This window comes from Medicago truncatula, chromosome 1 (genome assembly GCF_003473485.1).
Source record: "Medicago truncatula cultivar Jemalong A17 chromosome 1, MtrunA17r5.0-ANR, whole genome shotgun sequence".
Classification (NCBI taxonomy): Eukaryota; Viridiplantae; Streptophyta; class Magnoliopsida; order Fabales; family Fabaceae; genus Medicago; species Medicago truncatula.
This window is the reverse complement of record NC_053042.1, coordinates 44,052,118-44,068,468: the sequence shown is the minus strand read 5'-3', so window position 1 is coordinate 44,068,468 and position 16,351 is coordinate 44,052,118. Positions and strand designations below refer to the sequence as shown.

At 33.2% G+C, this 16,351-nt stretch overlaps 2 protein-coding genes across 2 annotated transcripts; one reads left to right on the top strand and one right to left on the bottom strand.

Annotated features, from left to right (window-relative positions):
• Positions 1-6,623: 6,623 nt before the first annotated feature.
• LOC25484804 (RNA demethylase ALKBH10B) lies at positions 6,624-11,628 on the top strand. The gene is made up of 7 exons (XM_013613796.3): positions 6,624-7,397; positions 8,998-9,128; positions 9,262-9,379; positions 9,529-9,630; positions 9,796-9,911; positions 10,062-10,216; positions 10,707-11,628. The coding sequence occupies exons 1-7, from the start codon at positions 6,923-6,925 to the stop codon at positions 11,188-11,190; spliced, it is 1,581 nt and encodes a 526-aa protein (XP_013469250.1). The 5' UTR covers positions 6,624-6,922; the 3' UTR covers positions 11,191-11,628.
• A 1,840-nt stretch (positions 11,629-13,468) lies between these two features.
• LOC11410236 (BSD domain-containing protein 1) lies at positions 13,469-15,145 on the bottom strand. The gene has a single exon (XM_003591572.4). The coding sequence runs from the start codon at positions 15,059-15,061 to the stop codon at positions 13,682-13,684; it is 1,380 nt and encodes a 459-aa protein (XP_003591620.1). The 5' UTR covers positions 15,062-15,145; the 3' UTR covers positions 13,469-13,681.
• Positions 15,146-16,351: the final 1,206 nt, after the last annotated feature.

Here is a 16,351-nt window from a genome sequence, read left to right as displayed (position 1 = left end):
ATGTGAAAAATCATGGGCTAATATTAGAGCTTTGAGAGCAATTTTACTGCTCTTTGAAGAGTTGTCTGGCTAGAAGGTGAATTTTTCGAAGAGTTCTCTGGTTGGCGTGAATGTGCATAGGTCGTGGTTGTCAGAAGCTGCATTGGTTCTAAATTGTAAGGTGGGTGTTATTCCTTTTATGTACCTTGGTTTGACTATTGGTGGGAACGCTCGTCGGTTGGCTTTTTGGGAGCCTCTCATCAATCAAATTAACTCTAGACTGTCTAAATGGAGATCGAGATACTTCCTTGGGTGGCCGTCTGGTTTTGCTGAAGTCTGTCCTGTCGTCTCTGCCTGTTTATGCTCTTTCCTTTTTCAAGGCTCCGTTAGGTATCATTTCCTTCTCTTTGGCATAAGGATGTTCCTTTGAAGGTGGTGCTATTCGCTTGGCGCTTATTTCGAGATCGCCTTCCTACCAAGGAGAACTTGCATCGTCGTAACGTTCTAGTTTCTGATGCTCAAATTTGTGCTGGAGGATGCGGGTTGTCTGAAACAACATCTCATTTATTTTTACATTGTAATTTTTTTGGTTTGGTTTGGAACCACATTTTGCGGTGGCTTGGTGTAGTTGCGGTTTTACCTATGAAGGCAGCAAGTCATTTTTATCAATTCAGTTTTTAGGTGGCATTGCGAGGTCGCTGAGATCGATTTTACAGGTTTTATCGTTTGCAACTGTGTTTGAAATATGGAAAGAACGAAATAATAGAATATTCAATGCAAAAGAATGCTCCATTTTACAGGTTGTGGACAAGATTAAGGCGGTAACTTACATGTGGTTGAGGGTGAAATTTACCTCTCTTGCTTTTAATTACCACGGTTGATGCCTTAATCCGTTCACCATTTTAGACATTATATTGGCTAAGATCTGGTGATTGTTGTTTACGTTTTATGGACACCGACATTAACCTTGTAATTACTATAATTATTGTCTTTACCTTATTTTGACTTGGGTGTTTCTTCTTTTGCGCATCTTACACTCAAAAGGCCTTTTTATAGTATATAATTCATTTTAACTTCTTAAAAACAAATAAGCCACTATGTTTTCATTTGTGGTGAACTTTAAACAATAGAATAAAGGGTCCCACACACATGGGGACATGCCTTTTACTTATTCCGCCATGTCATTTATCTTGGCTTAGCCAACTTGATACTATTTTATTTTCATACAAAAAATAATAGGCCACCGGGTTGGTTGTAAAGTTGAGTATTGAATTTCAAGTTTTCTTTTGAATAATAATGGGTTAAAAGTGAAAACATGTCTTTCCATTTATTTATTTAAAAAATTTAGACTTTAGAGGATGCAAAAGAACTAGTTTCTGATTTTTTTTTTTTATATTATCAACCTTTTCTCCTCAAATGTAAAAAAAAACATGTTTACTATATGTTAGCAAGTTTGATTAAAAAAACAGTACGAAATTTTCAAATTAGCCTTTTTTAAGGCACATATAAAAGCAATATTTTATCACTTTTGATCAAATTGAAGTAATTTGAATATAATCAATTTTGTCTAATAGAAACTAGACATTAGATAGAAAGTAAAACCAATTAATTATGGAATACTAGTAATCCACTAAGAATGTGTCATGTGTGCCAACATGCATAATCAATTGATAAAGAAGAAATATTTGGGTGTACAAATGCAAACATGAACATATAATTAATACTTTTTAGAACGCATGCATGGAGCATGAGGTCAACGTCGGTAATTTGCATCACTTTCCCTAATAATTAAAGCCAAGACTTAACCATCTTGGCGATGGTGATGCTTCCTCTCCATCTCTTAAATTCATCACAAATATTACACATGGCTTGGTCTAGAACAAACGCATACGTAAGATCAAGCAGCCAGAAACAATATTGTTTGGTACATGTTCGCGTGTTTGGATTTTTTGTTCAAACCAATTATTAACTTGACAGTGTTCTCCGAGAATGACATGCCAACTATGAACCCAATTTCAGAGTATAAACAAAGCGTCTGTTTGATTCCGCGTTTGGAACCCATAAACGTACGTTTGAGAATGTTCACCGTAGCTTTTCCATTTTGAAGTGTGTTTGATTGTCTTTTTCCAAAAGCGATTTAGTCTTGCAAACGCCATTTTGGGAGAAGCCGCAAATCCTAGCTTTTGCGGTGAGCCCCAAAATCAATATGAACATAATATAAATTTGAAATTAAATTCTCTATATTTGTAAAAAAAAAAAATCTATATATTTGTTTTGACAGATATATTTAAAGGTTTTAAAAATCTATAATTAAGGCTTAAAAAACATCTATAATTATGTATTAAGAAACTATATATATTTTTCTTTACAATGGATTAATTTTTTTTACATATTTTGATAATTATATTCTCTTAAAAATTACCCAGTTGATAAAAGAATTATTAAAAATAACTATTATAAATTAATATTATTTTAAAATGAATTTTTGAAGCAATAAAAATCCATTTATATGTTGAAATAATTATCTAATGAGAATAAGATATTTACTTTCAAATACTATTAAAAGGATAGTTTGGTCATTACACGTTCAAAATCAATTTTGATTCAAATTATCCAAACAACATCAACTCAGAAGAATCACCTGTAAGAAAGTGTATCCAAACATAAATCAATTCACCTCAAACTCACTTTTAACCAAAATCAATTCCAACAAAATCAATTCTATCAAAATCAATTTTCATCACCGTCATACCAAACAAAAAAAAGGTCATATTTCATATTTCTATAAACAACATTCAACAGATTTCACTACTGTCACAAGCAATCAACTAGATTAGTGGACTAAGGAGTACATGAAAAGTACTAATTAAGAAGTAAGAAGTTCGGGCTCAAATTATAAAATTTAACATAACTAACACTTGTTTATATATAGAAAGGAAGAAAAACTAAATTCTTTATTATTTCTAAAATTATCATTCAATTAATGTCTTAGAAAATCTAGTTATGCTGAACTAGGGTGTGTGTCGGTTTGAGTTGTATTTGATCAAACCTAAAACCTGAATCATATAGGATACTTTAGTTATGATGAGGTAAATAATCACTCGTTACGTCATTGGGTCGGTTTGAAAAAACCCATTAATTTTTAGATTGGATCGGTAGTGGGTTACCCAAATTATTTTAATTTTTTTTTAATATTAAATGATTAAATAATGAGGTGTCGTGTTTTTTCATAAAAATTACTCAATTTTTTTATATTTTTCTTCAAAAATTGTGTAACATATTTTCACTATTTTTTTAGCATCATAAAATAATAAAGTTCATCATAAAATACTTATAAAAAACTAAAGTTGCATGAAATAAAATTGCATTAGCATGAAAATAACTAAAAAGGGCAACATCCTAATTCGTAACTATAGCATGTTTTGATTTTCAAATTTCAACATAGATAGTGCACTGTGTCTGTTTCGGAAATTGGACTAAATTTAATTGTTTCTTCCGTATTTTTTTTTGTGATTTCGTCGTCTAAGTGCAACATTGTTTTGTGTATTGTTTTTGTGCGTTTTGTTTAATTTTTCGACTTGTTGTAATGTCTGTTTGGTTCAGATTGTCGAAATAACTTTGATTGATTGCATATTCATTAAATAACTTACACGTATGATTATTCCAACCACTTTGGTTTTGTCAAGTTTGTAGACATTTTACCGGTATATGCTTTAACTTGAGTGTTTTCCTACAAAAGAAGAACTTGTGTGTGTACGTTTGTAGACATTCTTCTATTTTATGACCTTACACTTATTTTGTTCGATGTCATAAAGATTCGAAAAAGTTTTACGTTGGTTGTCGTTGCCTAGCACAACCCTATCCTTTTACCTTGATTGGGACCGACCTTGGTCGGAGAGAGTCGAGGTAGAACCTATAGTGGAGAAGATGTAGAAAATGGGCTTAGGTGATTTCGGTATATAGAGAGAAGACCTATAAATATTGTAGTACATAGAGTAAATTAGATAAAGGAGGGTCAGATCAAAAGAGGCAGACGAAGACCTAGAAAAACTATAAGTGAAACTATTAGGAAAGATTTGAAGGTTAATGAGTGGTATATTCAAATGTGGTTTGTGATAAAATAATACGACGTAATTTGATTCATATAGCCGACTCTGCTTATTGCGATAACGTTTGGTTATTGTTGTTGATGACTTCACAATTATATAATAAAAATGGTCATAGTAACTTGCGTCCTAAGCTATTCTCTCTGTTTTTTTTTAAATGCATCATATGGAAACTATTTTTTTTGTGGTGGTCGGGGTTCGAACCCCAGACCTTGTATATTTTATGCATTGTCCATACCAACTGAGCTAAGCTCATAAGGACATAAGGAAACGATTTAAGGAACTACAAAAGAAATCAAAACATATTTCTTTTCCTTAAAAAAAAAAAAATTATATTGAATTTTTTTTCTTAACAGGATGAAAAATTAAATTTTTAAACTTTTTTAAGTAAGATATTGGATTCACAATTTACATTTGACAATTTTTTTTAAAAGACACATTTGACATTTTAATCTGTACCCTTAGCATTCCTTAAAAAACCTTGTGCCCTTAGCACAATTAGAATTGCCCTAATTAAAAAATTAAGAATTATCACTTATCATTTCGCATGCGTTTTGTGAAGTAATAAGACTGTACCATTTTTTTTAATTATATAACCAGGTCTTGGATCTAACCAACCAATCCATCATTGTACATTAGTGTATTAGCGTGCTTCGTGACAGGTTTTGCAAAAATAATTAGGTTAAATTGCAAGAAACCCAATTTAATAATAATAAATCAATCTCAGAAAATAACATTATAGAACTCAAAACCTAACCACTAAAATTATTTATTGGTTTTTTCTATAGTTGCATACGTCTTCCACTCTTTCTAATATTTTGCATATATTATTTATTGGCGATAATTTTAAACCCCGAACACAAATTTTCAACTAGTTGACATGCCCTAACCGGGTTATAATGTTGTAGGTATTTGGTGTGCTTTATGATCTCAGTCATCACTGTTTCCTTAAACAAACAGTTCTGTCATTGACATTCATATTAAAAAAATTGATTAAAAAAGTTTTTATATAAAATAACTCAAACACTACTCTTTTTATCTCAATTATAAGTCAAAATTGCTAATCATATACTCACTAAATTTTTTAATTAAATACAATTAGTTTTTTATTTTTTATTATTTCATAGATATAAATGTGTTATCAGAAGTATCATTGGGTATTCACTGTATTTGATAGCAACTTTTTTTAAATAAAGAGTATTATAAAATAATAAATTAAATCTAATATAATTAGTTAAATTTCACTTATAGTTTAGACAAAATAATTTTATGGTTGAGATTTGTGAGTAAGAAACTAGCAACCAATTATACTTGACACGTAGAGTTAAGTGACTTAAGTTTTCCGTCCACATGGCTAGGGACACACCTTCTTTAACTTAAGTTATGGTCCGAAATTTAACAATTAATAAATTACAATTGCAAATCTTCAATGGAGTTGGTTGTTCTTCTTGAATTTGCACGACTGTATCACTCTTAATCTATATTGTTGTCTAACTAAAAAAAAGTGATGAATTGACAATGGAGTTATTTTTTTATGCAAAACATGACAATAAAGTTGTTTTTTTACATGATGAAATGACAATAGTCAATAAAAAAGTTGAGGTTTGAATTCTAATCTTAACGTTCAGTTTAAGAATTTTCATATTTTTATTGATGGAACTAAAACTAGTGGACATAAACCAAGTTGATTGGGTTTCAGTGGCAAGGAGCTCCTTCCAAGGACGTATTCGAAGAATATCATATTCGATTATCAGAGGTAACAACGCTTGGTCAGTATGCATGCCTCTACGCACAAGTCAGATTAGTCATCCACCATTAGTTGGTCGGAAACGATGCGAAAGAAAAAGAAAAAAAAAACAATGAACATACGATATAGTTATTTTAAAAAAGCTATATCAGTCATCGTTTGCATACCCATAACGGTTATAGTGCATAGATAAAATTAAACACAGTAATGCATAGACTAAAATAAAAGCAATAATTAAAAAATCACATAAATATCCTAGCACATTAGGAATCATACAAAAAATCAAATAAATTTTCGTCGATACGATACAATACAACAACTTGCCGTGAGTCATAAAGTGATTTATCACAAGAGTAATAATGTATCATGTATAACAATAGTACACCATGTCATAAGAGGTAGAAACTAAAATGTTGATTTAATTAATAGGTGTTAACTCACATGTAATGTTTCAACTTTCGTCATTAATGTGAAGTCTTCTTCGATAGATATCGTATAATTATCTTTAAACATTTTTTGAACTTTAAAACTTGTCTTAACTTTGATTAATGTTGAAATTCAACTCACATAAACTTTAATTTTCTGTTCAAACTTTAATCCTATATATCACATTAATAAATATACGGTTAGATTAATAAATCACATTGATGTGAATTATAAAGAAATGAAGAAAAATAGATTCTCATGTAAAATAATAAGAAATTGGGCACGTCAAATGGTGTGTGAAAGTGCCACGTTAAAAAGGAACCTTGTTGTTGTTGTGGTGAAATTGAAGTGGGCACAGTATAACCATACATAACACTCTTATTATTACCATGAGAAGCCATCTTCATATTCATATTCATATTCATATTCATATCATCATTTCTTCATCATCATCATATATTTCATTTCTTCATTCTTAGTATTTCCCATTTCACTCTCATAATAAGCCTAAACCCTTTTTCCTCTCTCTAAAAACAACAACAAACCTCTGTTTTCACCTGCGACAATTCTAAAGCCAGATTTCGAACCAACATCATTGTTCTTCCCGACATCTCGGATCACACAAACAAACAACAATTGTCATCTTCCTTCCTTCCTTCCATCCATGGCGGCTGGTCCAACAACAACCACCACCACCGATCGACCTACCGTTGTAGGTCCCACAACCACTCCTCTTCAACCACCACCACCAATGCTCGTCTCTGACTCCTACGCCAAAGACGCTATCCTCGCTTGGTTTCACGGCGAGTTCGCCGCTGCCAACGCAATCATCGACGCTCTCTGTTCTCATCTCTCTCACCTCTCCTCCGCCGCTGATTACAGCAATGTTTTCGCCGCTATCCATCGTCGGAGACTCCATTGGATCCAAATCCTTCAGATGCAGAAGTATCACTCCATTGCTGATGTCGCTCTTCAGCTTAAAACAGTAGCTGACAAAAAAAATACCGTTGAGGAGGTTATTCAAAACGACATCGTTGTGATGGAAGAGGAGGAACAGAAAACAGAGGAGAAAGTGATCGACGGTGGTGGTGATGAACACGAGGAGTATGATTCCCCTGAGAGTGAGATTACTGATTCAGGTAAATTAATTATATATTATTATTCTTATAAATTCATTATTTTTCTGACAACTATATTATAAATTTTCCATTTTTTTAATTTTTACATTCATAGCTGAATCTCTCTGTTCTTTCTTTGTTTACATTTTTTTTGTTAATACGTTCTTCAATTTTCACGGATTTATTAATATTTTTCTACAATTTGTTTCTTTTTTGTTTGGAAGAAACATTTGGAAATGGAAGAGTTTTTTTTTTTTACTTTGTTTATTTACGAGAAAGAATAAAGTATTCTTTCGTGGAGTCTTTTTTTTACACAAAGTATTATTATTAATACCTTTTTTTTTTTTTACCTTTTCATTGAAATAAACAGCGACTTTAAGTATCTGTTTTTATAAAGAACAATTTTTTTTTAATTCTTTGTTTTTTGTGGTTCAAGTTTTGGAAAGAGACATTTTTGTATCTCCAGCAATCAAATTTGGTTTTGGAATTTGTTTTTGTTTCCTATTTCCAACATTTGAAGTCAAAATTTCTGTTACTCAATAACAGACTTTACTTGTTTAACATCTTGACCAATATGAATGATGTTGATGAGTGTTCAATTTCATGATTTCATCAGTCATGGGTAAACCGTGTGTTAACTTTGTTTGCTTGTAAAACAAGATTACAAGTTCTTGTTTTAATAATTGTGTAATTAAAGTATGATTTTTTTTTGGGATACTAATAGAAATGGTAATAAAGTAAAGTAAAGTACTGTTTTTTCTAAGTGGGGTTTACCGTTTTGAGAACAAAGAGGTATAATAAGAAAAAGAGAGTAAAGGGTTGGTGTATGTGGGTTACATGGGGGGTTAGTTTAGGGATTTTGAGGTATGACCAGACAAATGGAGCACTATGTTAAGGTTGAAGTTTTTTTTGGATCTAGAAACTAGAAAGTGTGTGCAGAGTTATTTTTGTTTCAGTTTCAGCCATCGGGACCACCCTACATGATGTGTTGGTGACCTCACTAGTTTGTGGTTCGGGTTGGTGGGTCAAATTTTGGGTGCCAAATTCAAGTTTTTCTCATGAATTATTGATTACTAGGTGAAGAATATGCTAACACATATTATAACTCATATAGAAGTATATGCTTGATGTTGATGTAGTAAAGCTATTTGTAAAATCATTAAAATAATTCAAAGATAAAATAAAATAAAAAACATCAAATGCTAGAACTTTATGATCAAACTTGTAGCAGCCTCTAGTCTGCTAAAACAAACAAGAAATGGGAGGAAAAAGACATGTAGGGTCAGTTGGATGCATCAACTCTGAAAACAGACATGTATCTAATGTTAGTGCTTGGGCACACATTAGTGGTGGACACCACTTTTTAGGAAAAGGACAAGTATTTCTCAACAATCACACTCTTCAAACATGTTACACTATAAAATTTCAGTTAAAATACTCATTTAATGTTAGTTCCATAATGTTATAATTAAGCATTAATCATTGAATAAATCATATAATAACAAAAAGATTAGCTATTTTGGGGATCGTGGCACATGCTGTGTACTGTGTAGTGTTTGTATTACTAAAAGAGGGTATTAGAAATTGAGGATTATAAAATTTGCATGGCTTTTATGTGCAGGATCACAAGAAAATCAAGCTAATTCGATGAACATTAATATATGTTCCAATCATGAAGAGTGTGAAGGACGTGCTACACAGTTTAAGTTGACAAAAGGTTTTACAGCAAAAGAGTCAGTGAAGGGGCATATGGCAAGTTCTTTCTTTATGTCACAAATTTAAAATACATTACATTACATTTATTTCGTCCTAATTAATTTATGCATTAAGATTCAGGTTATTATTACTGCAGTACTTCTGAATAACAGCTGATTGCAATTTGCAGGTGAATGTTGTGAAAGGATTGAAGTTATATGAAGACGTTTTCACTGATTCAGAATTGTGCAAGCTGTCAGATTTTGTGGATGAGATCCATACTGCTGGTCAGAATGGGGAACTGTCTGGTAAACCACTGTTGTACTTTGTGTGTGCTGGATATTCTCATTTTTAGAAAAATATACCAAGACCATCTATGGCAGCTCCAAATTATCCGTGCCGTTATATAATGAATCGAATATTTCTTAAACTGCTACTTCTCTTGCATCCTTTGTAGGTGAAACTTTTATATTATTCAACAAACAGATGAAAGGTAACAAGAGAGAGCTCATTCAGCTTGGTGTTCCAATATTTGGACAGATAAAGGAGGACACAAAAAGTAAGAAGAATTTATTGAAGAAATTTTGATTTATCAAGTAGTTTTACTTTACCTTAATATAAGTACAATCTCATTCTTATGATCTCAAATATTGCATAAATGATGATTCTAAACTAGAGATATGCTCTGTAATTCTGTTTTTTCATTTTGGATTTTCGTTTTCAGGTAATATAGAGCCAATTCCGGCACTTCTGCAGCGTGTTATTGATCACTTTATTCAATGGCATTTACTTCCGGAGTACAAAAGACCAAATGGTTGTATCATCAACTTTTTTGAAGAGGTAAATTTTGTACCATTTCTCTCTTACCACTCCTTTTAAAGTTATTCTACCTTGTAATAGTCTCTGATCATCTTCTTCAAAAAAAATAGTCTGTGATCATTTGTAGTGTGTAGTGAAATAACCATTTAGAAATATTGTTATATTTTTTAGGGGGAGTTTTCTCAGCCATTCCTGAAACCACCGCATCTGGATCAACCTGTGACCACTCTTCTTCTATCTGAATCAACCATGGCATTTGGGCGTATTCTTATGAGTGAAAACGATGGGAACTACAAGGGACCACTTATGCTGTCATTGAAGAAGGGGTACATATCAAAGAACTTATTCTCTTTGCAGTCCTAATCTTCCATTTATTAATTAGGATTCTAGCACAGTGCTGGAATCAATGGAAGAAGTACCTTCAACATATATAGGACAGATGTAAGTGAATAATATGAAGTGCTAGCATTTTACAGGATGCAATTATGTGCTCGTATTCTATGCATATTATTGGGATAGATATTTCTTTGGTACTTTTGTTTTGTTTTTCAATATCAGACAAACTTGGAGTCACTCAAGCCAGAGACAAAAACTGATTGTTTGTATCTCAAAAATATCAATTGCTAGATTGTAGTTGAAATAGCACCTAGTTTAATTATCAATAGCCTTGTTAATGTTCTCAGCTCAAGCATCAAGTTAATCATTGCTGCTGAATGTATAGTTACCTGCTGAGATATTTTTTTGAATATCTCGTGCGAGGAAATTGAGACAATCATTGTACAGTACTAACTGATAAATAACCACTTGATTTTACAGGTCTCTTCTGGTGATGAGAGGAAACAGTGCTGACATGGCAAGGCATGTCATGTGTCCATCTCCTAACAGAAGGGTAAGCATCACCTTCTTCAGAGTGAGGCCAGACTCCAATCAATGTCAATCACCAACTCCTACCATGACAAGCGCAATGACTATGTGGCAACCTGCCATCGCTAACCCGTATGCTTTGCCAAATGGAGCTTTAAGCTGTGGCTATGATGGTATGGACATGATGATGCCCAAATGGGGAATGCTTCCCGGCCCGATGATGATGCTGACACCTATGCGTCCTATGGCAGTGAATCCCCGCAAACTGGCTGGGGGTGGTACTGGAGTCTTCTTGCCCTGGAATGTTCCTTCCAGAAAACCCACAAAGCATCTTCCACCACGTGCGCAAAAAGGAAGGCTTCTAGCATTGCCTTCTCCTGTTGAGCCACACATTGGAGAGTCCACTTCTGAACCTAGCATTTGTGTTGAAGGATGAGAACAAATTTGGTTCTGAAGCAGCCTTGGGTTCAAAGACTTGTGAAACATGATAGGTGGCTGGCTTTCAAGCCCCGGTTATTTGCTCTACAGGAGCATTTCATTTTGTTGTACAAACAGGGTCCACCCCAGTGCTGCTACATGAGTTTGGTTCATTCTTTTTTCTCTTTCTTTTTTTCACACTCTTTCTTTTACTCTTTTTTTTTCTTCTTCTCCCTTTTGGATAGAGTAGAATCTAGTGGAGTTCACAACGGTTTTTATGTTTGCCAGTCACAGTAAGAGCTTTAGTAGAATAGTCAAGCTTTCAAAATTGAAGAGTGTGAATTATCTCTGATATATCAGTTTGTAAGAATGATATTTTAAGTTAACCATCTTCTTAGACGAATCAAATCGTCACCGGGATGCGTATTATTTATTTATGCTTCTCTATTCCATATGATGTTATATCTCAAGTTCAGTCTTCGTTATGGATTGTTTTAACTGCTTTTTAGACTTGTATGGACAATTAGCCATGTCTGAATCACAATTACATGCACGTTCAATCTTTGAAGGGGGTATTCTTGCAAGTATTTCCGGTGGATTTTTCCCCTCTGCATTACCAACACCATGCTTCGTGTTAATGTCATTTTCTTGCTTAGAATTATTGCTTCCATTTCTGAGTTTGTATTCATGTGTGTCTATGTGAACAACATGCTTTAAATAGTTGAATCAACATCCTACTCCCTCCGTCCTAATTTACAAGCAAAAAACAGTAATTCACACTTATTAAGAAAACTAACACTTAGTAGTGATTTGAGGTATAATTTTTTGTGTTCTCCTTGGAATAAGTTTCATGGAAAGATGTAAAAATAATTCTCATTGGTTAAAAATTATGGAGAAAATAAAAAGGAGAACAAATTGAATGCAATTTGCATTTAATTTTACATTGGAAAAGATATTTGTTTGAAAAAACATAATAATAGCATAAAAATTAGTCTTTTTTGCTTATATTTTGAGACAAAGAATATGAGATTTTTTTGCTTATATTTTAGGACGGAGGGAGTAAATCTGAAAGTGGAAACAGATTCTTAACATTCAGTTACCTAATTTTATCATGCATCTCATCCTCTAACAGTTGAAGGTTATACTATGAGAGAGACTTGTATATTTGACGCTTTCAGTTTTGATTTCAGCTACTTCATTCTAGGAAGAACTACAGCAAACCCGTTCGTTCATTTTGTTTTAATTTGAATATTGTTTATCTTGCTTTTTGAAAATTGAACACAACTCAGTTTTTAAAGAGTATATTTTGCATATAACACGAATAATGAAATAGTAGACACCTACCTATCTCAAAGTCAAGATCTCAAACCTGCCACGGCTAAAAGGCCCTGTAATAATCCATATTTTTTATTATGTCATCTGCAATGAGCCAAAAAGACCAATGCAGTGTAGCTTTGAATGATTACATCTTATAATATATTTAAGTCCAGACAATTTTTTGCAATGTAAGCTTTGAAATCACTTAATTCAGGCTTCATTGTAGCTGGTTGAGGAACTTGTACCACATATATTCTTATGGCACTTTTCAGGCACCTGGTAGACAAATTGAACTACATAAGGCATACATTGTTTTGCCTTCCAAGGGGACTTTCCTTGTGCATACATGTTAGCTGAAAGATTAAAAGATGCCACCAGTATAAGATTATTCAATATCTCAATTACAACAAACTCAAATTTTTCTTGTTATGAGCATCTGAAATGCTTATACATTTTCTTAGCAAATCTAGCATTTAGTTTTCGCTAGAAATTTATTAAGATAACATTATTGACACACATCTCCGTAGACACTTTTGATTGGGAACTGAGTTTGCCAATCAAGCTTCTAATGTCGTGGCTATGCAATTCAGACAAGTTTCATCTCAAACATTGGCGACTCAAACATAATCAATGTCCATTTACAGACCATAAACCCTAAGCTGCTCAACCTCAGAAGAAGCAATATAAGAGTTGGACATTGAATCGTTCAAGGGTAGAAATGAGAGGTTGTTTAGATCACTCTAAGATGAACTTCCATTTGTACCCAAAAAAAAAAAATATGAACTTCCATTTACACAGCTTGTTGTATAACAAAGTTCATATGGAGAGTCAGCCAAGGAAACTAATAAATATAACATGGGAATTGTTGGAGAATGAATCAAATCTATTCTCGTGCTTAATATAAAAAGACGATACGATTACACAAAGGCGTATTATGTTGGAACCATTGGAGTTGGAGTGAGACTTTCACAAGTAATGTATAATCAAATAAGAAAAGATATCAGTCATATTACTATAGAAACAATTGTTTTTGATGCATTATGAGTATAGAAATGAAATCACAAATTCACAATATTACTTCTATCATAATTCAACAAAATACAAAAAAAAGACACATGCAAATTTCTTTTTGTTAAAAATGGCACACATATACTATTTCTTTTGAGGAATCAAAACAGAATGAATCAAATATATCAAGCCTTAGCAGGCTCATCGTCATCATCTTCAATGTCCCAACTCAAGTCTTCATCTTCCTCTGCAGTACTAAGGCGCTTCAGCAAATCAACTTTGCTGGTGCTATCACTCTGACTCTGAGATTGAGTTTCCTTCTTTTCATCAATACCACTAAGATCCTCAATATCATCCCACCCAAGATCCTCTTCCTCCTCATTTTCCATGTGCTTACTTTCAACCACAGAGGACTCATTCTTACTAGAAGGTTTTTCATCACCATCCTTCCTTTCTATCACTTTCTCATCAGACTCACCCACAGAAACTTCCTTGTTCGCAGCATCATCCACTACCGACTTTGATGCTTTATTAACACCGCCATCATCATCCTTGTTCTCAAAAACTCGTGATTCTTCAACAGACTTATCCTTCTCATCACCTAGTTCATTGCTTTGCATTACATTGTCTTTCTTTTCTACTTTCAACTCCTCCTCCCTCAAATGCTGCCCCTCTTCGACACTCGAATTCTTCTCATCACTGGCACCAGAGCCAGAAGCACCGATTTTCAAATCAGTATCAACCTTTTCCACCAATTGTTCACCACCAATTTCCTTATTGATCACAATCTCTGATTTAACTTTAACTTCACCTTCATTCTCCTCCTCCTCCACATCATCATCGTCATCTTCAACATCCCAACTCAAATCCTCTTCTTCCCTGGAAATTCTTCTAACAAGTCTAGCCCTAACATCTTCAGCTTTCTTCAACCTATAAACCTTGTAATAATACCTAAACCAAAAACTTTCATGATCGACAACATTCGGAACAACCCTCTTGTAAACACTCTCCATTGCATCATTCTCCCTCGAAAGCTTCTCCATTTCATCACTTTTCTCATCCAACACAAACCCTAATTTCCACTCATCAAATTCACTCAAATCCTCAGGCATCTCAGTATAAGTCCCAACATCACCCTGAATTGCACGAACCTGAGCATCAAACCTACTATATCGCTTCGAATCCAATCGATTCGAATCGCGATTCGCAGTGGCAGTGCTATTATCGGAATCGGAATCGAGATTAACGGCGAGGATTGCTTCCTTACCTTGAGATATGATCTGAGCCGTTCCTTTGATGACGGTGGTTCCAATCTCACCGACGGAATCTTGAGCAACTTCGATCTCGTTTTTTAAGCCGGTGCTGAATTCTTGTAGATCGCGACGGTAAGTTTCGATTATGGATTCGGATTTGGATGCGAGGGTTTTCATGAGTCCGCCGAAGTTCCAAGTGTCGCCGTCGCCGGCGCCGGAATTTGGATCCTGGTCTACATTGTTGGGTTTGGGTTCGGATTCGGGTTGAGGTGGATCTGGGTCGTCGGAGAAAACGGATTTGAAGAAATTCATGAGGTTAAGGAGAGATTAGAGAGTGAATTGAGTTAGCTGAATGCCATTCGAAGATTTTAAAATTTTTATAGGAAGTACTATCTATCAACCAAATCTATATATTTTTAATTTTAAATTAATATTTTCTCTTTTCATATCAAGTTCTTTTATGTTTCTTAATAGGACTTGTAAAAAAAAAAACTCCTGACCAAAAATAAATAAATTAATAGAACAATATCATGTTGGAGTTAGGATTCAAATATTAAATTCTCTACTTTTTTATATTAAAATGTATGAGCTTCACTTGGTAGACAAATTTGTTATAAAAAAATATTGTTGTTGATGATGAGGTGGTGACCGGTGAAATAACTTTTTTGTCAAATAATTTAGTAGTTAAATATATTCACTTTTAGAGTGAATATATAGATAATTTGAGGTTTGTACTGTGATCTTTGTATACCGTTAAGACTTGGCTATTATTTACTAGATGCATTCGATGGAGATTGAAAATTCCTCTTGTATGACTAGATTTAACCTTCTCAAACACTTTTGAGAATATAAGTCCCTACAAGAATTAGAGGAGCAATATTTCACGAAGAGGTCTATGAAATTGTAGTTGGAATATGTCTTACTTTGTTAGACGTCAAAAGTATAAACCTTAAAAAGTATTCGGTCTAGGAACATGTGCTAATCCAACTAAGAATATAAATGAGATTTAAAGAATCCTAATCACAGTAGAAACTTTGTTTCAATCCTTTTGAATTTAGTAGTGACGATAGGCGGTGGTGGATATCGTGTTTACAATTTTTTTTTTTTTTTTGAGTCCGTGTTAGGTGTGATGTGTTTCGGTGGGTTAATCTCCAGATGTGTTTTTAGGTGGTTATGATGTACCGTCTATATGCGGCACCATTTGTATCTTGATTCGTCCATATCTGGCGTCTTGCGAGGATGACGTTTAATAATATTTGCTGATTAAAAAAAATCCTTTTGAATTTAGTTGTAAACAAACAACCAATCTTGAAAACTCCCCCAATTCATTGTTTTAATTTATAGGTTTAGTTAATCGCCAAATTGAAAACAACAATTCATATAGAGACAATAACTTTTTTTTTCCTCAAAAAACATTTTTTGACACATATATAGACGATAACTTACCACTTTATTATTTGAAACAGTTTGGTTTACATGTCAAATATATAGACGATAACTTACTACTTTATTAGTTGAAACAATTTGTTGTAGATGTCAAATTTATCATCAATATTCAATACTTTTTAACTCAAATTATATTTGCATATTCATTTTGATTAC

Excerpts from the sequence above, each read along its gene's own strand:
- LOC25484804 (XM_013613796.3), top strand. The coding sequence starts at position 6,923 with ATGGCGGCTGGTCCAACAACAACCACCACCACCGATCGACCTACCGTT. Across the intron at positions 9,912-10,061 it reads TCATCAACTTTTTTGAAGAG|GGGGAGTTTTCTCAGCCATT; the intron begins GTAAATTTTGTA and ends TATATTTTTTAG. Across the intron at positions 10,217-10,706 it reads ATGCTGTCATTGAAGAAGGG|GTCTCTTCTGGTGATGAGAG; the intron begins GTACATATCAAA and ends TTGATTTTACAG.
- LOC11410236 (XM_003591572.4), bottom strand. The coding sequence starts at position 15,061 with ATGAATTTCTTCAAATCCGTTTTCTCCGACGACCCAGATCCACCTCAA.